General features: G+C 48.1%; 1 protein-coding gene across 1 annotated transcript; it reads right to left on the bottom strand.

The window, feature by feature from the left end:
* Positions 1-976: 976 nt before the first annotated feature.
* Positions 977-24751, bottom strand: asb4 (ankyrin repeat and SOCS box containing 4). The gene is made up of 6 exons (XM_031795163.1): positions 24332-24751; positions 20611-20910; positions 20217-20459; positions 16464-16711; positions 3048-3161; positions 977-2181 (listed from the first exon to the last, which is right to left on the bottom strand). The coding sequence occupies exons 1-6, from the start codon at positions 24630-24632 to the stop codon at positions 1993-1995; spliced, it is 1395 nt and encodes a 464-aa protein (XP_031651023.1). The 5' UTR covers positions 24633-24751; the 3' UTR covers positions 977-1992.
* Position 24752: the final 1 nt, after the last annotated feature.

Raw genomic sequence — 24752 nt, 5'->3', positions numbered from 1 at the left:
TATAAGTCTCCAAGTGCATGCTGTAGGATACTGTACATCTGTGCAATGCTAACTATTTCAAGAAGTCATACATTCCCCCCCCCAGCTGGTCTACTGCCTACCTTTGGGCAGATGTAAACACAGAGATTGCAGCAGCATAAAAATGATTCAAAATAACACAACCTTCGACAACGCAGTCATTATCAGAGTATTCCAAAAACATTTGTCTTAGAACTAAAGATAGCGAGTCCCTATGATGATGTCTGTGCAACACACTGTCAGCACTATCAAGTGAATGGAAACACACTGGAAATGTCTTGAGTGAACTGCCAAGTATTTGTCCTTTTGAAAGGAGCGTGTGAGAGCAGGGTGCACTGGTTGCTGGGTGAAACCCACTGTGGTGAGTCATGGGGTTACCCACACAGAGAGAGGGAGGGAGAAGAGGGGAAGTGATAAAGAAAGAGAGGGAGGGGGAGAAGAGAGAAGGGAGGGAAGGAGAAAAATATACAAAGGGAGAGGGAAGAAAGCGTGAAGGGAGAGGAGGGAAGGGAGGGGTGGGGGAGAGGGAAGGGAGGGGGAGAGGGAAGGGAGGGGGAGAGGGAAGGGGGGGGGGAGGGAAGGGGGGGAGAGGGAAGGGGGGGGGGGGGGAAGGGTGTGGGAGAGGGAGAGGGAAGGGAGGGGGAGAGGTAAGGGTGGGGGAGAGGGAAGGGGGGAGAGGGAAGGGAGGGGGAGAGGGAAGGGGGAGAGGGAAGGGAGGGAGAGGGAAGGGGGGGAGAGGGAAGGGAGGGAGAGGGAAGGGAGGGGAGAGGGAAGGGGGGGGAGAGGGAAGGGAGGGGGAGAGGGAGAGGGAAGGGAGGGGGAGAGGTAAGGGTGGGGGAGAGGGAAGGGGGGGAGAGGGAAGGGAGGGGGAGAGGGAAGGGGGGGGAGAGGGAAGGGTGTGGGAGAGGGAAGGGTGTGGGAGAGGGAAGGGAGGGAGGGAGAGGGAAGGGGGGGAGAGGGAAGGGAGGGAGAGGGAAGGGGGGGAGAGGGAAGGGGGGGGAGAGGGAAGGGAGGGGGAGTCAGACAGTGCTGCAGTGGATCCTTGGTGTCACACCAACAAGTGACATCATAGAACAGGACATCCAGTATTAATGTCTGAAAGAAGCTTCAGCTGTCAGACTGATACATCCATTCATCCATCTGTCAAACAGACATCCATTAATCCACCACGTCGGGCTAAAGAAGACCAATGTCCTCATATGTCATTATCACAATAGACTGGAGTCTACAGTAAGATCAGGATATCCAGTCAGTGTGTTTGACCCAGTGTTAGCCTCGACTGCTAGGCAGTGCTATCGTCATCTCTTTTGGTTCCACTTTCAGCTACAGCATCTCTTAGTACAGTCTTTTTTTGTTGTTGTTATTTCCTGTTTCAATGACTGGACCTAAGTGATAGTGTTAGGAAAGCACCTGGCCAGACTTCATTTATCACTACACTCTGTGTCTAGGGGTCCTAGGCTTGGCTAAATGATCTGTAATTCATCTAAATGTGTGCATTAACAAGAAAGACTAAGCGAGCCAGGTGTTGAATACACCCGAGGAGACAGCAAACTTACCAAGTTCAGGTCCATCTCTGTCTCAACTCTATACTTGTGGTTGGCATTCGTTCAAGTAGTGATATACAAAATAATATACAAAAGGCCCACAACAAGTTTTTACACAAACGCTGGCTGGCCAACCTCCCTCTTTGCAATCACCTGCAGTCACTTATTGCCCCCGTCTGGGAGCAATCCACTGTTTATCAAGGCTTCCTGGCAGAGCTTAGCACCTGACCCGGTTGGTGCTGCCACCTAGGGATAGAGTGTAGAGGTGGCAGTGTGCTGTATACCTGTACACCTAGTTAAGCACTAACTAACCTAAACTACCCACCATATATACTACTACCAATAGCATCAGATACTGGCTCTTGTATCACTCAGGGTAGCTGTTCTCTAAAGGTAGATCATTCAGTCAAACACCTAGTCAGTAAGTCCATCAATAGAAGGTCCCCTCAGGTTCCAGTAGCAGGTATCTCTGGATGGGGGGAGGTAGGGGGAGGGTCCCTACCCCAGTGTGACAGCGGTGCTCCATAGCCCTCCTGACAGCACACCGGGCCAGGTGCATCAGACAACGAGGAGTGTTGGAGCACACAGCAAACATGGACTCATAGAATTCCTCATGTTGCTGGAGAAACAAAACAGAAACCTATTGCAGCGACCTTAACCCAACACACAGTGACCTCACCCAACACACAGTGACCTTACCCAACACACAGTGACCTTACCCAACACACAGTGACCTTACCCAACACACAGTGACCTTACCCAACACACAGTGACCTTAACCCAACACACAGTGACCTTAACCCAACACACAGCGACCTTAACCCAACACACAGTGACCTTAACCCAACACACAGTGACCTTAACCCAACACACAGCGACCTTAACCCAACACACAGCGACCTTAACCCAACACACAGTGACCTTAACCCAACACACAGCCACAGTGACCTTAACCCAACACACAGCGACCTTAACCCAACACACAGCGACCTTAACCCAACACACAGTGACCTTAACCCAACACACAGTGACCTTAACCCAACACACAGCCACAGTGACCTTAACCCAACACACAGCGACCTTAACCCAACACACAGTGACCTTAACCCAACACACAGTGACCTTAACCCAACACACAGCGACCTTAACCCAACACACAGCGACCTTAACCCAACACACAGCGACCTTAACCCAACACACAGCGACCTTAACCCAACACCTTGTCAAAAGGTTCGGATCTCTGGGCGTAACGACTAACGTGTTGGGTTGACAGTCACTGGACCCGGGTTCAAATTCACTATAATATGGAGGATACGCATAAATTAACGCCAGTGCATGATCCCTTTGGGGTGATATATCATAATAAATGTGTCTAAGACTGGTCCTGATTAGTGTGCAACTAAGTCAGCAACATTTCTATTTGTTTAACTTTATAATACTTCAAAGTCCAACAATGAGATTTGACACTGTATTTTTGTGGGTTACCTTGAAGGAGGCTTCAGGGATGGATGATCTCCACTTGTTGGTGGGTTTGATGCGCTCATATGAGTTCATCATGACTTCCACTGCCTTGGGACACTCATGGCAGGCCTGCAACACCTACAGAGGTAGACAAATGGGTCGTTCCACCAAATTAGTACCTTTTTGCATTCCTTTGATATTTTAAGTAGGAATTGTGCACCAATATTGAATGTTAAAAGCCTGTTATATGAAATGACATGGCCTTTAATATAGACCACATAGAACATTCTATAAATCAGATTATTAATATTAATTAAGAATTGCTAAAATGGCAAATTTGTTACATGTCCCTCTGTGACTTCTAGGAAGATTTGAACCCACTTAACCCCAACATTGTACAACAAGTTTTCACCATCATTGCCATAGTTATTTCCAAAGAATATTATTTATTAGTGATTAATCTAATCACATCAAATGTCTGTCCTTCATTTTATGGTGAAACTATTCATTTCTTAAATTAGTTTTCTAAAAGAAACATTGAATATCTAATAGTCAAATCCTAGTGTATAAGCAGGTGAGCTGATTCTACTATTTTTGGACATTTTGTGTTGTTTTGTGGTGGAACACTGAGTGGGTTAAGCATAACATGTCAACTCTGTTACCCATAGACAGGCTAGAACTGTTTTACCAACATGTTGTTTTGTGTGAATCTTGCAGTGTTCAACACTGGGACATCATTTACAATCAAAGCGTGTTTGTTTAGTGAGTTCACCAGATCAGAGGCAGTAGATGACCAGGGATCTTCTCTTGATAAGTGTGTGAATTGGACCATTTTCCTGTCAAAGTGTAACGAGTACTTTTGGGTGTCAAGGCAAATTGTATGGAGTAAAAAGTACATAATTTTCTTCAGGAATGTAGTGAAGTAAAAGTTGTAAAAAAGATATATTGTAAAGTACAGATACCCCCCAAAAACGACTTCAGTAGTCCTTTAAAGTATTTTTACTGAATTAAGTACTTTACACCATTGAACTCCGGCGGGTATCTCCACTGACCACCAAAGTGTTTCCCCTACCTTGTAGAACTCAGGCAGGTATCTCTAATGACCTCCAAAGTGTTTCCCTTACCTTGTAGAACTCAGGCGGGTATCTCCACTGACCACCAAAGTGTTTCCCTTACCTTGTAGAACTCAGGCGGGTATCTCCACTGACCACCAAAGTGTTTCCCTTACCTTGTAGAACTCAGGCGGGTATCTCCAATGACCACCAAAGTGTTTCCCTTACCTTGTAGAACTCAGGCGGGTATATCCACTGACCACCAAAGTGTTTCCCTTACCTTGTAGAACTCAGGCGGGTATCTCTAATGACCTCCAAAGTGTTTCCCTTACCTTGTAGAACTCAGGCAGGTATCTCCACTGACCACCAAAGTGTTTCCCTTACCTTGTAGAACTCAGGCGGGTATCTCCACTGACCACCAAAGTGTTTCCCTTACCTTGTAGAACTCAGGCGGGTATCTCTAATGACCTCCAAAGTGTTTCCCTTACCTTGTAGAACTCAGGCAGGTATCTCCACTGACCACCAAAGTGTTTCCCTTACCTTGTAGAACTCCGGCAGGTATCTCCACTGACCACCAAAGTGTTTCCCTTACCTTGTAGAACTCAGGCAGGTATCTCCACTGACCACCAAAGTGTTTCCCTTACCTTGTAGAACTCAGGCGGGTATCTCCACTGACCACCAAAGTGTTTCCCTTACCTTGTAGAACTCAGGCGGGTATCTCCACTGACCACCAAAGTGTTTCCCTTACCTTGTAGAACTCAGGCGGGTATCTCCACTGACCACCAAAGTGTTTCCCTTACCTTGTAGAACTCAGGCGGGTATCTCCACTGACCACCAAAGTGTTTCCCCTTACCTTGTAGAACTCAGGCGGGTATCTCCACTGACCACCAAAGTGTTTTCCCTTACCTTGTAGAACTCATGCGGGTATCTCCACTGACCACCAAAGTGTTTCCCTTACCTTGTAGAACTCAGGCAGGTATCTCCACTGACCACCAAAGTGTTTCCCCTACCTTGTAGAACTCAGGCAGGTATCTCCACTGACCACCAAAGTGTTTTCCCTTACCTTGTAGAACTCCGGCAGGTATCTCCACTGACCACCAAAGTGTTTCCCTTACCTTGTAGAACTCAGGCGGGTATCTCCACTGACCACCAAAGTGTTTCCCCTACCTTGTAGAACTCAGGCAGGTATCTCCACTGACCACCAAAGTGTTTCCCTTACCTTGTAGAACTCAGGCAGGTATCTCCACTGACCACCAAAGTGTTTCCCTTACCTTGTAGAACTCAGGCGGGTATCTCCACTGACCACCAAAGTGTTTCCCTTACCTTGTAGAACTCAGGCGGGTATCTCCACTGACCACCAAAGTGTTTCCCCTTACCTTGTAGAACTCAGGCAGGTATCTCCACTGACCACCAAAGTGTTTTCCCTTACCTTGTAGAACTCAGGCGGGTATCTCCACTGACCACCAAAGTGTTTCCCTTACCTTGTAGAACTCAGGCAGGTATCTCCACTGACCACCAAAGTGTTTCCCCTACCTTGTAGAACTCAGGCAGGTATCTCCACTGACCACCAAAGTGTTTTCCCTTACCTTGTAGAACTCCGGCAGGTATCTCCACTGACCACCAAAGTGTTTCCCTTACCTTGTAGAACTCAGGCGGGTATCTCCACTGACCACCAAAGTGTTTCCCTTACCTTGTAGAACTCAGGCGGGTATCTCCACTGACCACCAAAGTGTTTGCCCTTACCTTGTAGAACTCAGGCAGGTATCTCCACTGACCACCAAAGTGTTTTCCCTTACCTTGTAGAACTCAGGCGGGTATCTCCACTGACCACCAAAGTGTTTCCCTTACCTTGTAGAACTCAGGCAGGTATCTCCACTGACCACCAAAGTGTTTCCCCTACCTTGTAGAACTCAGGCAGGTATCTCCACTGACCACCAAAGTGTTTTCCCTTACCTTGTAGAACTCCGGCAGGTATCTCCACTGACCACCAAAGTGTTTACCCCTACCTTGTAGAACTCAGGCGGGTATCTCCACTGACCACCAAAGTGTTTCCCTTACCTTGTAGAACTCAGGCGGGTATCTCCACTGACCACCAAAGTGTTCCCCTACCTTGTAGAACTCAGGCAGGTATCTCCACTGACCACCAAAGTGTTTCCCTACCTTGTAGAACTCAGGCGGGTATCTCCACTGACCACCAAAGTGTTTCCCTTACCTTGTAGAACTCAGGCGGGTATCTCCACTGACCACCAAAGTGTTTCCCTTACCTTGTAGAACTCAGGCGGGTATCTCCACTGACCACCAAAGTGTTTCCCCTTACCTTGTAGAACTCAGGCAGGTATCTCCACTGACCACCAAAGTGTTTTCCCTTACCTTGTAGAACTCAGGCGGGTATCTCCACTGACCACCAAAGTGTTTCCCTTACCTTGTAGAACTCAGGCAGGTATCTCCACTGACCACCAAAGTGTTCCCCCTACCTTGTAGAACTCAGGCAGGTATCTCCACTGACCACCAAAGTGTTTTCCCTTACCTTGTAGAACTCCGGCAGGTATCTCCACTGACCACCAAAGTGTTTCCCTTACCTTGTAGAACTCAGGCGGGTATCTCCACTGACCACCAAAGTGTTTCCCTTACCTTGTAGAACTCAGGCGGGTATCTCCACTGACCACCAAAGTGTTTCCCTTACCTTGTAGAACTCAGGCGGGTATCTCCACTGACCACCAAAGTGTTTCCCCTTACCTTGTAGAACTCAGGCAGGTATCTCCACTGACCACCAAAGTGTTTTCCCTTACCTTGTAGAACTCAGGCGGGTATCTCCACTGACCACCAAAGTGTTTCCCTTACCTTGTAGAACTCAGGCAGGTATCTCCACTGACCACCAAAGTGTTTCCCCTACCTTGTAGAACTCAGGCAGGTATCTCCACTGACCACCAAAGTGTTTCTCCTACCTTGTAGAACTCAGGCGGGTATCTCCACTGACCACCAAAGTGTTTCCCTTACCTTGTAGAACTCAGGCGGGTATCTCCACTGACCACCAAAGTGTTTCCCTTACCTTGTAGAACTCAGGCGGGTATCTCCAATGACCACCAAAGTGTTTCCCTTACCTTGTAGAACTCAGGCGGGTATATCCACTGACCACCAAAGTGTTTCCCTTACCTTGTAGAACTCAGGCGGGTATCTCTAATGACCTCCAAAGTGTTTCCCTTACCTTGTAGAACTCAGGCAGGTATCTCCACTGACCACCAAAGTGTTTCCCTTACCTTGTAGAACTCAGGCGGGTATCTCCACTGACCACCAAAGTGTTTCCCTTACCTTGTAGAACTCAGGCGGGTATCTCTAATGACCTCCAAAGTGTTTCCCTTACCTTGTAGAACTCAGGCAGGTATCTCCACTGACCACCAAAGTGTTTCCCTTACCTTGTAGAACTCAGGCGGGTATCTCTAATGACCTCCAAAGTGTTTCCCTTACCTTGTAGAACTCAGGCAGGTATCTCCACTGACCACCAAAGTGTTTCCCCTACCTTGTAGAACTCAGGCAGGTATCTCCACTGACCACCAAAGTGTTTTCCCTTACCTTGTAGAACTCCGGCAGGTATCTCCACTGACCACCAAAGTGTTTACCCCTACCTTGTAGAACTCAGGCGGGTATCTCCACTGACCACCAAAGTGTTTCCCTTACCTTGTAGAACTCAGGCGGGTATCTCCACTGACCACCAAAGTGTTCCCCTACCTTGTAGAACTCAGGCAGGTATCTCCACTGACCACCAAAGTGTTTCCCTACCTTGTAGAACTCAGGCGGGTATCTCCACTGACCACCAAAGTGTTTCCCTTACCTTGTAGAACTCAGGCAGGTATCTCCACTGACCACCAAAGTGTTTTCCCTTACCTTGTAGAACTCAGGCGGGTATCTCCACTGACCACCAAAGTGTTCCCTTACCTTGTAGAACTCAGGCAGGTATCTCCACTGACCACCAAAGTGTTCCCCCTACCTTGTAGAACTCAGGCAGGTATCTCCACTGACCACCAAAGTGTTTTCCCTTACCTTGTAGAACTCCGGCAGGTATCTCCACTGACCACCAAAGTGTTTCCCTTACCTTGTAGAACTCAGGCGGGTATCTCCACTGACCACCAAAGTGTTTCCCTTACCTTGTAGAACTCAGGCGGGTATCTCCACTGACCACCAAAGTGTTTCCCTTACCTTGTAGAACTCAGGCGGGTATCTCCACTGACCACCAAAGTGTTTCCCCTTACCTTGTAGAACTCAGGCAGGTATCTCCACTGACCACCAAAGTGTTTTCCCTTACCTTGTAGAACTCAGGCGGGTATCTCCACTGACCACCAAAGTGTTTCCCTTACCTTGTAGAACTCAGGCAGGTATCTCCACTGACCACCAAAGTGTTCCCCCTACCTTGTAGAACTCAGGCAGGTATCTCCACTGACCACCAAAGTGTTTCTCCTACCTTGTAGAACTCAGGCGGGTATCTCCACTGACCACCAAAGTGTTTCCCTTACCTTGTAGAACTCAGGCGGGTATCTCCACTGACCACCAAAGTGTTTCCCTTACCTTGTAGAACTCAGGCGGGTATCTCCAATGACCACCAAAGTGTTTCCCTTACCTTGTAGAACTCAGGCGGGTATATCCACTGACCACCAAAGTGTTTCCCTTACCTTGTAGAACTCAGGCGGGTATCTCTAATGACCTCCAAAGTGTTTCCCTTACCTTGTAGAACTCAGGCGGGTATCTCCACTGACCACCAAAGTGTTTCCCTTACCTTGTAGAACTCAGGCGGGTATCTCCACTGACCACCAAAGTGTTTCCCCTTACCTTGTAGAACTCAGGCGGGTATCTCCACTGACCACCAAAGTGTTTTCCCTTACCTTGTAGAACTCATGCGGGTATCTCCACTGACCACCAAAGTGTTTCCCTTACCTTGTAGAACTCAGGCAGGTATCTCCACTGACCACCAAAGTGTTTCCCCTACCTTGTAGAACTCAGGCAGGTATCTCCACTGACCACCAAAGTGTTTTCCCTTACCTTGTAGAACTCCGGCAGGTATCTCCACTGACCACCAAAGTGTTTCCCTTACCTTGTAGAACTCAGGCGGGTATCTCCACTGACCACCAAAGTGTTTCCCCTACCTTGTAGAACTCAGGCAGGTATCTCCACTGACCACCAAAGTGTTTCCCTTACCTTGTAGAACTCAGGCAGGTATCTCCACTGACCACCAAAGTGTTTCCCTTACCTTGTAGAACTCAGGCGGGTATCTCCACTGACCACCAAAGTGTTTCCCTTACCTTGTAGAACTCAGGCGGGTATCTCCACTGACCACCAAAGTGTTTCCCCTTACCTTGTAGAACTCAGGCAGGTATCTCCACTGACCACCAAAGTGTTTTCCCTTACCTTGTAGAACTCAGGCGGGTATCTCCACTGACCACCAAAGTGTTTCCCTTACCTTGTAGAACTCAGGCAGGTATCTCCACTGACCACCAAAGTGTTTCCCCTACCTTGTAGAACTCAGGCAGGTATCTCCACTGACCACCAAAGTGTTTTCCCTTACCTTGTAGAACTCCGGCAGGTATCTCCACTGACCACCAAAGTGTTTCCCTTACCTTGTAGAACTCAGGCGGGTATCTCCACTGACCACCAAAGTGTTTCCCTTACCTTGTAGAACTCAGGCGGGTATCTCCACTGACCACCAAAGTGTTTGCCCTTACCTTGTAGAACTCAGGCAGGTATCTCCACTGACCACCAAAGTGTTTTCCCTTACCTTGTAGAACTCAGGCGGGTATCTCCACTGACCACCAAAGTGTTTCCCTTACCTTGTAGAACTCAGGCAGGTATCTCCACTGACCACCAAAGTGTTTCCCCTACCTTGTAGAACTCAGGCAGGTATCTCCACTGACCACCAAAGTGTTTTCCCTTACCTTGTAGAACTCCGGCAGGTATCTCCACTGACCACCAAAGTGTTTACCCCTACCTTGTAGAACTCAGGCGGGTATCTCCACTGACCACCAAAGTGTTTCCCTTACCTTGTAGAACTCAGGCGGGTATCTCCACTGACCACCAAAGTGTTCCCCTACCTTGTAGAACTCAGGCAGGTATCTCCACTGACCACCAAAGTGTTTCCCTACCTTGTAGAACTCAGGCGGGTATCTCCACTGACCACCAAAGTGTTTCCCTTACCTTGTAGAACTCAGGCGGGTATCTCCACTGACCACCAAAGTGTTTCCCTTACCTTGTAGAACTCAGGCGGGTATCTCCACTGACCACCAAAGTGTTTCCCCTTACCTTGTAGAACTCAGGCAGGTATCTCCACTGACCACCAAAGTGTTTTCCCTTACCTTGTAGAACTCAGGCGGGTATCTCCACTGACCACCAAAGTGTTCCCTTACCTTGTAGAACTCAGGCAGGTATCTCCACTGACCACCAAAGTGTTCCCCCTACCTTGTAGAACTCAGGCAGGTATCTCCACTGACCACCAAAGTGTTTTCCCTTACCTTGTAGAACTCCGGCAGGTATCTCCACTGACCACCAAAGTGTTTCCCTTACCTTGTAGAACTCAGGCGGGTATCTCCACTGACCACCAAAGTGTTTCCCTTACCTTGTAGAACTCAGGCGGGTATCTCCACTGACCACCAAAGTGTTTCCCTTACCTTGTAGAACTCAGGCGGGTATCTCCACTGACCACCAAAGTGTTTCCCCTTACCTTGTAGAACTCAGGCAGGTATCTCCACTGACCACCAAAGTGTTTTCCCTTACCTTGTAGAACTCAGGCGGGTATCTCCACTGACCACCAAAGTGTTTCCCTTACCTTGTAGAACTCAGGCAGGTATCTCCACTGACCACCAAAGTGTTTCCCCTACCTTGTAGAACTCAGGCAGGTATCTCCACTGACCACCAAAGTGTTTCTCCTACCTTGTAGAACTCAGGCGGGTATCTCCACTGACCACCAAAGTGTTTCCCTTACCTTGTAGAACTCAGGCGGGTATCTCCACTGACCACCAAAGTGTTTCCCTTACCTTGTAGAACTCAGGCGGGTATCTCCAATGACCACCAAAGTGTTTCCCTTACCTTGTAGAACTCAGGCGGGTATATCCACTGACCACCAAAGTGTTTCCCTTACCTTGTAGAACTCAGGCGGGTATCTCTAATGACCTCCAAAGTGTTTCCCTTACCTTGTAGAACTCAGGCAGGTATCTCCACTGACCACCAAAGTGTTTCCCTTACCTTGTAGAACTCAGGCGGGTATCTCCACTGACCACCAAAGTGTTTCCCTTACCTTGTAGAACTCAGGCGGGTATCTCTAATGACCTCCAAAGTGTTTCCCTTACCTTGTAGAACTCAGGCAGGTATCTCCACTGACCACCAAAGTGTTTCCCTTACCTTGTAGAACTCAGGCGGGTATCTCTAATGACCTCCAAAGTGTTTCCCTTACCTTGTAGAACTCAGGCAGGTATCTCCACTGACCACCAAAGTGTTTCCCCTACCTTGTAGAACTCAGGCAGGTATCTCCACTGACCACCAAAGTGTTTTCCCTTACCTTGTAGAACTCCGGCAGGTATCTCCACTGACCACCAAAGTGTTTACCCCTACCTTGTAGAACTCAGGCGGGTATCTCCACTGACCACCAAAGTGTTTCCCTTACCTTGTAGAACTCAGGCGGGTATCTCCACTGACCACCAAAGTGTTCCCCTACCTTGTAGAACTCAGGCAGGTATCTCCACTGACCACCAAAGTGTTTCCCTACCTTGTAGAACTCAGGCGGGTATCTCCACTGACCACCAAAGTGTTTCCCTTACCTTGTAGAACTCAGGCGGGTATCTCCACTGACCACCAAAGTGTTTCCCTTACCTTGTAGAACTCAGGCGGGTATCTCCACTGACCACCAAAGTGTTTCCCCTTACCTTGTAGAACTCAGGCAGGTATCTCCACTGACCACCAAAGTGTTTTCCCTTACCTTGTAGAACTCAGGCGGGTATCTCCACTGACCACCAAAGTGTTCCCTTACCTTGTAGAACTCAGGCAGGTATCTCCACTGACCACCAAAGTGTTCCCCCTACCTTGTAGAACTCAGGCAGGTATCTCCACTGACCACCAAAGTGTTTTCCCTTACCTTGTAGAACTCCGGCAGGTATCTCCACTGACCACCAAAGTGTTTCCCTTACCTTGTAGAACTCAGGCGGGTATCTCCACTGACCACCAAAGTGTTTCCCTTACCTTGTAGAACTCAGGCGGGTATCTCCACTGACCACCAAAGTGTTTCCCTTACCTTGTAGAACTCAGGCGGGTATCTCCACTGACCACCAAAGTGTTTCCCCTTACCTTGTAGAACTCAGGCAGGTATCTCCACTGACCACCAAAGTGTTTTCCCTTACCTTGTAGAACTCAGGCGGGTATCTCCACTGACCACCAAAGTGTTTCCCTTACCTTGTAGAACTCAGGCAGGTATCTCCACTGACCACCAAAGTGTTCCCCCTACCTTGTAGAACTCAGGCAGGTATCTCCACTGACCACCAAAGTGTTTCTCCTACCTTGTAGAACTCAGGCGGGTATCTCCACTGACCACCAAAGTGTTTCCCTTACCTTGTAGAACTCAGGCGGGTATCTCCACTGACCACCAAAGTGTTTCCCTTACCTTGTAGAACTCAGGCGGGTATCTCCAATGACCACCAAAGTGTTTCCCTTACCTTGTAGAACTCAGGCGGGTATATCCACTGACCACCAAAGTGTTTCCCTTACCTTGTAGAACTCAGGCGGGTATCTCTAATGACCTCCAAAGTGTTTCCCTTACCTTGTAGAACTCAGGCAGGTATCTCCACTGACCACCAAAGTGTTTCCCTTACCTTGTAGAACTCAGGCGGGTATCTCCACTGACCACCAAAGTGTTTCCCTTACCTTGTAGAACTCAGGCGGGTATCTCTAATGACCTCCAAAGTGTTTCCCTTACCTTGTAGAACTCAGGCAGGTATCTCCACTGACCACCAAAGTGTTTCCCTTACCTTGTAGAACTCAGGCGGGTATCTCTAATGACCTCCAAAGTGTTTCCCTTACCTTGTAGAACTCAGGCAGGTATCTCCACTGACCACCAAAGTGTTTCCCTTACCTTGTAGAACTCAGGCGGGTATCTCCACTGACCACCAAAGTGTTTCCCTTACCTTGTAGAACTCAGGCGGGTATCTCCACTGACCACCAAAGTGTTTCCCTTACCTTGTAGAACTCAGGCGGGTATCTCCACTGACCACCAAAGTGTTTCCCTTACCTTGTAGAACTCAGGCGGGTATCTCCACTGACCACCAAAGTGTTTCCCCTTACCTTGTAGAACTCAGGCGGGTATCTCCACTGACCACCAAAGTGTTTTCCCTTACCTTGTAGAACTCAGGCGGGTATCTCCACTGACCACCAAAGTGTTTCCCTTACCTTGTAGAACTCAGGCAGGTATCTCCACTGACCACCAAAGTGTTTCCCCTACCTTGTAGAACTCAGGCAGGTATCTCCACTGACCACCAAAGTGTTTTCCCTTACCTTGTAGAACTCCGGCAGGTATCTCCACTGACCACCAAAGTGTTTCCCTTACCTTGTAGAACTCAGGCGGGTATCTCCACTGACCATCAAAGTGTTTCCCCTACCTTGTAGAACTCAGGCAGGTATCTCCACTGACCACCAAAGTGTTTCCCTTACCTTGTAGAACTCAGGCAGGTATCTCCACTGACCACCAAAGTGTTTCCCTTACCTTGTAGAACTCAGGCGGGTATCTCCACTGACCACCAAAGTGTTTCCCTTACCTTGTAGAACTCAGGCGGGTATCTCCACTGACCACCAAAGTGTTTCCCCTTACCTTGTAGAACTCAGGCAGGTATCTCCACTGACCACCAAAGTGTTTTCCCTTACCTTGTAGAACTCAGGCGGGTATCTCCACTGACCACCAAAGTGTTTCCCTTACCTTGTAGAACTCAGGCAGGTATCTCCACTGACCACCAAAGTGTTCCCCTACCTTGTAGAACTCAGGCAGGTATCTCCACTGACCACCAAAGTGTTTTCCCTTACCTTGTAGAACTCCGGCAGGTATCTCCACTGACCACCAAAGTGTTTCCCTTACCTTGTAGAACTCAGGCGGGTATCTCCACTGACCACCAAAGTGTTTCCCTTACCTTGTAGAACTCAGGCGGGTATCTCCACTGACCACCAAAGTGTTTCCCCTTACCTTGTAGAACTCAGGCAGGTATCTCCACTGACCACCAAAGTGTTTTCCCTTACCTTGTAGAACTCAGGCGGGTATCTCCACTGACCACCAAAGTGTTTCCCTTACCTTGTAGAACTCAGGCAGGTATCTCCACTGACCACCAAAGTGTTTCCCCTACCTTGTAGAACTCAGGCAGGTATCTCCACTGACCACCAAAGTGTTTTCCCTTACCTTGTAGAACTCCGGCAGGTATCTCCACTGACCACCAAAGTGTTTTCCCCTACCTTGTAGAACTCAGGCGGGTATCTCCACTGACCACCAAAGTGTTTCCCTTACCTTGTAGAACTCAGGCGGGTATCTCCACTGACCACCAAAGTGTTCCCCTACCTTGTAGAACTCAGGCAGGTATCTCCACTGACCACCAAAGTGTTTCCCTACCTTGTAGAACTCAGGCGGGTATCTCCACTGACCACCAAAGTGTTTCCCTTACCTTGTAGAACTCAGGCGGGTATCTCCACTGACCACCAAAGTGTTTCCCTTACCTTGTAGAACTCAGGCGGGTATCTCCACTGACCACCAAAGTGTTTCCCCTTACCTTGTAGAACTCAGGCAGGTATCTCCACTGACCACCAAAGTGTTTTCCCTTACCTTGTAGAACTCAGGCGGGTATCTCCACTGACCACCAAAGTGTTCCCTTACCTTGTAGAACTCAGGCAGGTATCTCCACTGACCACCAAAGTGTTTCCCCTACCTTGTAGAACTCAGGCAGGTATCTCCACTGACCACCAAAGTGTTTTCCCTTACCTTGTAGAACTCCGGCAGGTATCTCCACTGACCACCAAAGTGTTTCCCTTACCTTGTAGAACTCAGGCGGGTATCTCCACTGACCACCAAAGTGTTTCCCTTACCTTGTAGAACTCAGGCGGGTATCTCCACTGACCACCAAAGTGTTTCCCTTACCTTGTAGAACTCAGGCGGGTATCTCCACTGACCACCAAAGTGTTTCCCCTTACCTTGTAGAACTCAGGCAGGTATCTCCACTGACCACCAAAGTGTTTTCCCTTACCTTGTAGAACTCAGGCGGGTATCTCCACTGACCACCAAAGTGTTTCCCTTACCTTGTAGAACTCAGGCAGGTATCTCCACTGACCACCAAAGTGTTTCCCCTACCTTGTAGAACTCAGGCAGGTATCTCCACTGACCACCAAAGTGTTTTCCCTTACCTTGTAGAACTCCGGCAGGTATCTCCACTGACCACCAAAGTGTTTGCCCCTACCTTGTAGAACTCAGGCGGGTATCTCCACTGACCACCAAAGTGTTTCCCTTACCTTGTAGGACTCAGGCGGGTATCTCCACTGACCACCAAAGTGTTCCCCCTACCTTGTAGAACTCAGGCAGGTATCTCCACTGCCCACCAAAGTGTTTCCCTACCTTGTAGAACTCAGGCGGGTATCTCCACTGACCACCAAAGTGTTTTCCCTTACCTTGTAGAACTCAGGCGGGTATCTCCACTGACCACCAAAGTGTTTCCCTACCTTGTAGAACTCAGGCGGGTATCTCCACTGACCACCAAAGTGTTTCCCTACCTTGTAGAACTCAGGCGGGTATCTCCACTGACCACCAAAGTGTTTCCCTACCTTGTAGAACTCAGGCGGGTATCTCCACTGACCACCAAAGTGTTTCCCTTACCTTGTAGAACTCAGGCGGGTATCTCCACTGACCACCAAAGTGTTTCCCTTACCTTGTAGAACTCCGGCAGGTATCTCCACTGACCACCAAAGTGTTCCCCCTACCTTGTAGAACTCAGGCAGGTATCTCCACTGACCACCAAAGTGTTTTCCCTTACCTTGTAGAACTCCGGCAGGTATCTCCACTGACCACCAAAGTGTTTCCCTTACCTTGTAGAACTCAGGCGGGTATCTCCACTGACCACCAAAGTGTTTCCCTTACCTTGTAGAACTCAGGCGGGTATCTCCACTGACCACCAAAGTGTTTCTCCTACCTTGTAGAACTCAGGCGGGTATCTCCACTGACCACCAAAGTGTTGCCCTACCTTGTAGAACTCAGGCGGGTATCTCCACTGACCACCAAAGTGTTTCCCTTACCTTGTAGAACTCAGGCGGGTATCTCCACTGACCACCAAAGTGTTTCCCCTTACCTTGTAGAACTCAGGCAGGTATCTCCACTGACCACCAAAGTGTTTTCCCTTACCTTGTGGAACTGCGGCGGGTAGACCCGTGGAGCTCCAAAATTAAGCAGCAGCTGGTAACAGAGCTCAGGGATGGCCATGGGCCTGACGGAGGTGACCTTCAGGACATACTGGATGGGTTCACAGCCGTTGATGTCCATGGTCGTAGTGTCCGCCCCCGCCTCCAGCAGCATCTGCATCAGCACGTGGTCACAGTTCCAGGAGGCCTTGTGCAAGGCTGTCTTATAGTCGTCTTCATACAGGTTAGGGTCTGGAACCAACAAAGGGTTAGGGTCTGGAACCAACAAAGGGTTAGGGTCTGGAACCAACAAAGGGTTAGGGTCTGGAACCAACAAAGGGTTAGGGTCTGGAACCAACAAAGGGTTAGGGTCTGGAACCAACAAAGGGTTAGGGCCTGGAACCAACAAAGGGTTAGGGTCTGGAACCAACAAAGGGTTAGGGTCTGGAACCAACAAAGGGTTAGGGTCTGGAACCAACAAAGGGTTAGGGTCTGGAACCAACAAAGGGTTAGGGTCTGGAACTAACAAAGGGCTAGGGTCTGGAACCAACAACGGGTTAGGGTCTGGAACCAACAAAGGGTTAGGGTCTGGAACCAACAAAGGGTTAGGGTCTGGAACCAACAAAGGGTTAGGGTCTGGAACCAACAAAGGGTTAACAGTAATGTAATTTTCCTCCTTTTTTTCTACCAGTAATTAGCATACACAATTACCTAGACAAATGCCTAGAAGATATGATGTGAGGCAAAGTCATTTTGCATCCTGACGATGATAATGCATCTGACGAGGTGAACCATGATGTAAATCCAAGCCTTATAAGGAGCCGTATCAAGCGTCTCAGAGTGAAGTGCTGATTTAGGATCGGTTTGGCTGTTAACCCATAAGAGTCTAAGCCCTGTCTAAGACGTGGGAGGGGGTAGGGTTCTACTAAGCTACAGTGCCTTGCAAAGTATTCGGCCGCCTTGAACTTTGCGACCTTTTGCCACATTTCAGGTTTCAAACATAAAGATATAAAACTGTATTTTTTTGTGAAGAATCAACAACAAGTGGGACACAATCATGAAGTGGAACGACATTTATTGGATATTTCAAACTTTTTTAACAAATCAAAAACTGAAAAATTGGGCGTGCAAAATTATTCAGCCTACTTACAGTGCAGCAAACTCTCTCCAGAAGTTCAGTGAGGATCTCTGAATGATCCAATGTTGACCTAAATGACTAATGATGATAAATACAATCCACCTGTGTGTAATCAAGTCTCCGTATAAATGCACCTGCACTGTGATAGTCTCAGAGGTCCGTTAAAAGCGCAGAGAGCATCACACCAGGCAGGTCCGAGATACTGTTGTGAAGAAGTTTAAAGCCGTATTTGGATACAAAAAGATTTCCCAAGCTTTAAACATCCCAAGGAGCACTGTGCAAGCGATAATATTGAAATGGAAGGAGTATCAGACCACTGCAAATCTACCAAGACCTGGCCGTCCCTCTAAACTTTCAGCTCATACAAGGAGAAGACTGATCAGAGATGCAGCCAAGAGGCCCATGATCACTCTGGATGAACTGCAGAGATCTACAGCTGAGGTGGGAGACTCTGTCCATAGGACAACAATCAGTCGTATATTGCACAAATCTGGCCTTTATGGAAGAGTGGCAAGAAGAAAGCCATTTCTTAAAGATATCCATAAAAAGTGTCGTTTAAAGTTTGCCACAAGCCACCTGGGAGACACACCAAACATGTGGAAGAAGGTGCTCTGGTCAGATGATACCAAAATTGGAACTTTTTGGCAACAATGCAAAACGTTATGTTTGGCGTAAAAGCAACACAGCCCATCACCCTGAACATACCATCCCCACTGTCAAACATGGTGGTGGCAGCATCATGGTTTGGGCCTGCTTTTCTTCAGCAGGGACAGGGAAGATGGTTACAATTGATGGGAAGATGGATGGAGCCAAACACAGGACCATTCTGGATGAATGGAGATTTGTCTTCCAACAAGACAATGATCCAAAACATAAAGCAAAATCTACAATGGAATGGTTCAAAAATAAACATATCCAGGTGTTAGAATGGCCAAGTCAAAGTCCAGACCTGAATCCAATCGAGAATCTGTGGAAAGAACTGAAAACTGCTGTTCACAAATGCTCTCCATCCAACCTCACTGAGCTCGAGCTGTTTTGCAAGGAGGAATGGGAAAAAATTTCAGTCTCTCGATGTGCAAAACTGATAGAGACATACCCCAAGCGACTTACAGCTGTAATCGCAGCAAAAGGTGGCGCTACAAAGTATTAACTTAAGGGGGCTGAATAATTTTGCACGCCCAATTTTTCCGTTTTTGATTTGTTAAAAAAGTTTGAAATATCCAATAAATGTCGTTCCACTTCATGATTGTGTCCCACTTGTTGTTGATTCTTCACAAAAAAATACAGTTTTATATCTTTATGTTTGAAGCCTGAAATGTGGCAAAAGGTCGCAAAGTTCAAGGGGGCCGAATACTTTCGCAAGGCACTGTATATGGAAATGTTTTAAGAAAGTCATACCAAGGATCATTTAGCTATGTGATTTTGAATTTTAAGACGCCTTGAAGAATAAAAAAATTACATATAAAAAATATTTGCTGTAAAAATATTTTTGGCATTACTGCTATTAGCCCGTACAAACGCATTGACTAACAGATTCACTACATGGAACAACAGATAGTCCCCCAAAACATCTGTAGGAAGTTTGTTCTGAAGTATCTGTCCTATGCCTTATTTTTGGCACTCCATATATACTTCCATACATTTTTTCAGCTGGTACCGGGGACCTTGAGACGAGTCTTGTGAGGCCTGTGTGCAACCGACATGTACATACGTACGTGTTCGTGAGAGTCTCACCTTTCCACAGAGGGGTGTGTAGCCAAAACCGTTGGAAGATCGGCTGTGAGAAGACAACACTCTACTCAGCAAATTGGATGTAGTCTATCACAGTGCCATCCGTTTTTGTCACCAAAGCCCCATATACTACCCATACTACCGTATACTACTGCGACCTCTATGCTCTCGTTGGCTGGCTCTCGCTTCATATTTCTTGCGAAACCCACTGGCTCCAGGTCATCTATAAGTCTTTGCTAGGTAAAGCCCCACCTTATCTCAGCTCACTGGTCACCATAGCAGTACCCACCCGTAGCACACTCTCCAGCAGATATATTTCACTGGTCACCCCCAAAGCCTATTCCAACTTTGGCCGCCTTGCCTTCCAGTTCTCTGCTGCCAACGACTGGAACAAATTGCAAAAATCACTGAAGCTGGAGACTCATATCTCCCTCACTAACTTTAAGCATCATCTGTCAAAGCAGCTCACAGATCATTGCACCTGTACATAGCCCATCTGTAAATAGCCCATCCAACTACCTCATTCCCATATTGTTATTTCTTTGTTTGTTGCTCCATTGCACCCCAGTATCTCGACTTGCACATTCATCTTCTGCACATCTGTCACTCCAGTCTTTAATTGCTAAATTATAATTACTTCGCCACTACGGTCTATTTATTGCCTTACCTCCCTAATCTTACCTCATTTGCACACACTGTATATAGATTTTTTTCTATTGTGTTACTCTGTGTTGTTTTTTGTGTTGCACTGCTTTGCTTTATCTTGGCCAGGTCGCAGTTGTAAATGAGAACTTGTTCTCAACTGGCCTACCTGGTTAAATAAAGGTGAAATAAATAAATAAAAAATCTGTTAGGAGTGACCCAGAACACCAATCCATTTTACCTCACCTGCGCCGTGGTCCAGCAGAATGCGGCAGACCAGGTGGTGGTCCTCGCTGTAGGTCTGTTCACGGATGTCCAGGGCCCAGAAGGCTGCAGTGATCAGGGGCGTCTCCTGGAGGGAGTTGACCGCGTCCACCTGGGCCCCGTGGGAGATGTAGAGAGCCACCAGCTCAGGGATTCCCAGGCGGGCTGCCGTGTGTAAAGGTGTGTCCTCGTCTTTGCTCTGACTGGGCTTGTTCACATTGCCGCCTGGAGGTAGGGAGGGAAGGAGGCAGGGAGATAGAAAATGCAGTAGGCCTACTTAATGATATGATTTTGCATATCCAAAGACATGGCAACCTCAAAATAACATGATTTTACCTGCACTGAACACTTTTATTTAATCTCCATCCATTCTCACCATTAAGGATGAGTTGCTTGGCACAGTCCACAGACTCTTTAGTTATACAGTAGTGTAGTGGTGTGTGTCCACTCAGAGACAGGCTGTTGACCCTCGCCCCGTGGCCCAATAACAGGGCCACACAGTCGCCGTGGGCAACCGTACAGGCCACGTGAAGCGGGGTCTTCCCATTGGGCTTCCTGTTAACCGCCGCCCCCTTCTGCAGCAGCACCAGAGCTGTCTCCAGGTAGTTGTACATTACACAGACGTGGAGGGCCATCGCCCAAGAACACTCTAGCTTGTAGTCTGGCAACCAGAAACCTAGAGTAGTGAAAAAAACATTACAAATAATAACGTTTTACCATCATTATTGAGCCTCAATCTCCCCTCTCTCCCAATGGCATCCTGAGAGTAGTGAGCCTACCAGCTCAATCCCATCTCCTCCTCCCTTCTCCAGAGCATCTCTGGAGACCTTCTCCTCACTACCCTCATCAATTCATTCCTGACCACTGGCTGCATCCCCTCTGACTTCAAAATGTCCCAAGTCGCTCCACTCCTCAAGAAACCAACACTCGACCCCTCTGTGTTACGGTGGATCTCCACGCTGCCAAATCTGACTCTCTCTCCTTTGTTCTCATCCTCCTAGATCTATCCGCTGCCTTCGACACCATGAACCATCAGATCCTCCTCTCCACCCTCTCAGGGCTGGGTGTCTCAGGGTCTGCACACTCTTGGATCCCATCCTACCTGACAGGCCGCTCCTACCAGGTGACGTGGAGAGGATCTGTGTCTGCACCACGTACTCTCACTACTGTTGTCCCTCAGGGTTCGGTTCTAGGCCCTCTCCTCTCTCTCTATATGGTCTCTCCTATCATTGCTATGCAGATGACACTTAACTACTTTTCTCCTTCCCCCTTCTGACACCCAGGTAGTAACACACATTTTTGCGTGCCTGGCAGATATCTCAGTTTGGATGTCGGGCCACCACCTCAAGCTCAACCTCGACAAGACGGAGCTGCTCTTCTTCCTGGGGAAGGCCTGTCGCTACAAGACCTCTCCATCACAATTTATAACTCCACAGTGTCCCCCTCCCAGAGTGCAAATAACCTTGACTTGACCCTGGACAACACCATGTCGTTCTCTGCAAACATCAAAGCAGTGACTCGCTCCTGCAGGTTCATGCTGTACAACATCCGTAGAGTACGATCCTACCTCACACAAGAATTGGTTCAGGTCCTAATCCAGGCACTTGTCATCTCCCGTCTGGACTACTGCAACTTGCTGTTTGCTTGGCTCCCCGCTTGTGCCATCAAACCCCTGCAACTTATCCAGAATACCGCAGCCCAGCCGGTGTTCACCCTTTCCAAGTTTCAGTTGAAGCTCACATCCACTATAAGACCATGGTACTTGCCTACGGAGCAGCAAGAGGAATTGCCCCTCCCTACCTTCAGGCTTTGCTCAAACCCTACACCCCAACCAGAGTACTCCGGTCTGCCACCTCTTGGTCCTCCCACACCTACGGGAGGGAAACTCCCACTCAGCCCAGTCCAAGCTCTTCTCTGTCCTGGCAACCAATGGTGGAACCAGCTTCCCCCTGAATCTTGGACAGCAGAGTCCCTACCCATCTACCGAAAACATCTGAAACACTAAAGAGTATCTTAAATAATCCCACAGCACCCTCACACACCCCAAAATAGATTGCCTTTCGTGAACTAACACTCGTACGTGACTTCCTACTTTATTGAGAAAAATATACTTACTATGACTGAGATATGTGGTTGTCCCACCTTGCTACACTATATATACAAACGTATGTGGCCACCCCTTCAAATTGGTTGCTGACAGGTGTATAAAATTGAGCACACAGCCATGCAATCTCCATAGACAAACATTGTCAGTAGAATGGCCTTACTGAAGAGCTCAGTGACTTATAATATGGCACCAACATAGGATGCCACCTTTCCAAATTTCTGCCCTGCTAGAGCTGCCCCGGTCAACTGTAAGTGCTGTTATTGTGAAGTGGAAACGTCTAGGAGCAACAACGGCTCAGCCGTGAAGTGGTAGGCCACACAAGCTCACAGAACAGGACCGCAGAGGGCTGAAGCGCGTTGTGAGTCAAAATCATCTGTCCTCGGTTGCAACACTCACTACCGATTTCCAAACTGCCTTTGGAAGCAACATCAGCCCAATAACTGTTCGTCGGGAGCTTCATGAAATGGGTTCCTATGGCCAAGCAGCCATGCACAATGCCAAGCGTCAACTGGTATGGTGTAAAGCTCACCGCCATTGGAAATGCATTCTCTGGAGTGATGAATCATGCTTCACCATCTGGCAGTCTGTCAGATGAATCTGTTTCGGGCAAGGCCCCTTATTTCCAGTTAGGGGAAATCTTAACACTGTGTCATACAACGACATTCGAGACGATTCTGTGCTTCCCACTTTGTGGCAACAGTTTGGGGAAGGCCCTTTCTCGTTTCTGCATGACAATGCCCCCATGCACAAAGCGAGGTCCATACGGAAATGGTTTGTCAAGATCGATGTGGAAGAACTTGACTGGCCTGCACAGAGCCCTGACCTTAACCCCATGGAACACCTTTGGGATGAATTGGAACGCAGACTGCGAGCCAGGCCTAATCGCCCAACACCAGTGCCCGACCTCACTAATGCTCTTGTGGTTGAATGGAAGCAATGTTCCAACATCTAGTGGAAAGCCTTCCCAGAAAAGTGAAGGCTGTTATAGCAGCAAATGGGGGACCAACTCCATATTGATCCCCATGATTTTGGAATGAGATGTTCGACGAGCAGGTGTCTACATACTTTTGGTCATGTAGTAAATCTTAAGGTGAATGCACTAACTGTAAGTCGCTCTGGATAAGAGCGTCACCTAAATTACTAAAATGAAAATGTTCCACCAAGAGTGTCAGAATGCCTTTTGCACATTTGGTTACCTTGCCTAATAGCAGGGGTAATTGCTGTATTCTAACTTGGCAAGTCAGTTAAGAACAAATTCTTATTTACAATGACGGCCTACACCGGCCAATTGTGCGCCGTACTATGGGACTCCCAATCACGGCCAGTTGTGATACAGCCTGGACTCAAACTAGGGTGTCTGTAGTGACACCTCTACCACTGAGATGCAGTGCCTTAGACCGCTGCTCCACTCGGGAGCTTTTACCAAGCGTTACTATATAAGTTGGCACAAAAAACAGGAGTGAATATAATGATATGCATGAGGAGAATAATAACAAGAAAGTCAATCATCTTGTGCCTTTTCCAACTCTAGAAACTCTCCCTGGACATCACTCTACTCAGGGTACTCTAAGTGGGTCTGATGGAGGTCTAGCGCCATCAAGTGGGGGTATTCTACACTACTCCGCAACGCCTGTATTATAAGCACCGTTGACAGTTAAATAACCCACCACACCCTATCTAAACTGATGCAGCCTAGCCACAAATCTGCTTTGAATGCCATGAGTATATGCATTGTCAGACATACAGTACCAGTAAGGTATCCTCTAATGCAGGCGTGCATAGAGTTAAACCAATGCAATGATATCCCTGTTGCATCAAACCCCCCACCACACATGGAGGCCTACATTAGTCAGTCAAAAGTGATATCAGTATTCATCTTTACCATGCGTGAATGAAATCACCACCATGCCTTTACCTTAGTTCCTGCATACTCCTACAATGCACAACCCTAGTCTGGAATCCAAACTCACTAGCACAACCGCAACCCTACCTTGCTTGTATGAGGCCAGGATCATGCGTTTGTCCTCCACCTCCAGTACAGTGTCGATGTCCAGGTTGGTGGTGTACAGTATCTCCAGGACCTCCGTTACGTTGTTGGTCTGTAGGGCCTCCAGGAAACGGGCCTTGATCTGCCTAGCAGTCTGTTGTCTGGGGGTCAGCAGCTCCTCCATGGCCCACCGTCCCTTCTCTTCTTCTGGTGTTACTACTTCTCTCACCAAGGCATGGAGGCACCTTCTGATGATGTCATGAATAGTGGATAGTATTAAGCTTACACGGACATACATAGACATCCCCTCCCTCTCTGGGGGTCTCCTACTGAAGTGACAGTGTCCACAACACACCACACCAGGATTCTAGAAAGAGAGAGGAATGGAGGATGTGAAAGAGAGGGAAGGACTGAAAGAGAGCGG

This window comes from Oncorhynchus kisutch, linkage group LG17 (genome assembly GCF_002021735.2).
Source record: "Oncorhynchus kisutch isolate 150728-3 linkage group LG17, Okis_V2, whole genome shotgun sequence".
In the NCBI taxonomy this organism is placed as follows: Eukaryota; Metazoa; Chordata; class Actinopteri; order Salmoniformes; family Salmonidae; genus Oncorhynchus; species Oncorhynchus kisutch.
Note: the sequence above shows the minus strand (reverse complement) of the source record. Positions and strands in the feature narration are given on the sequence as shown.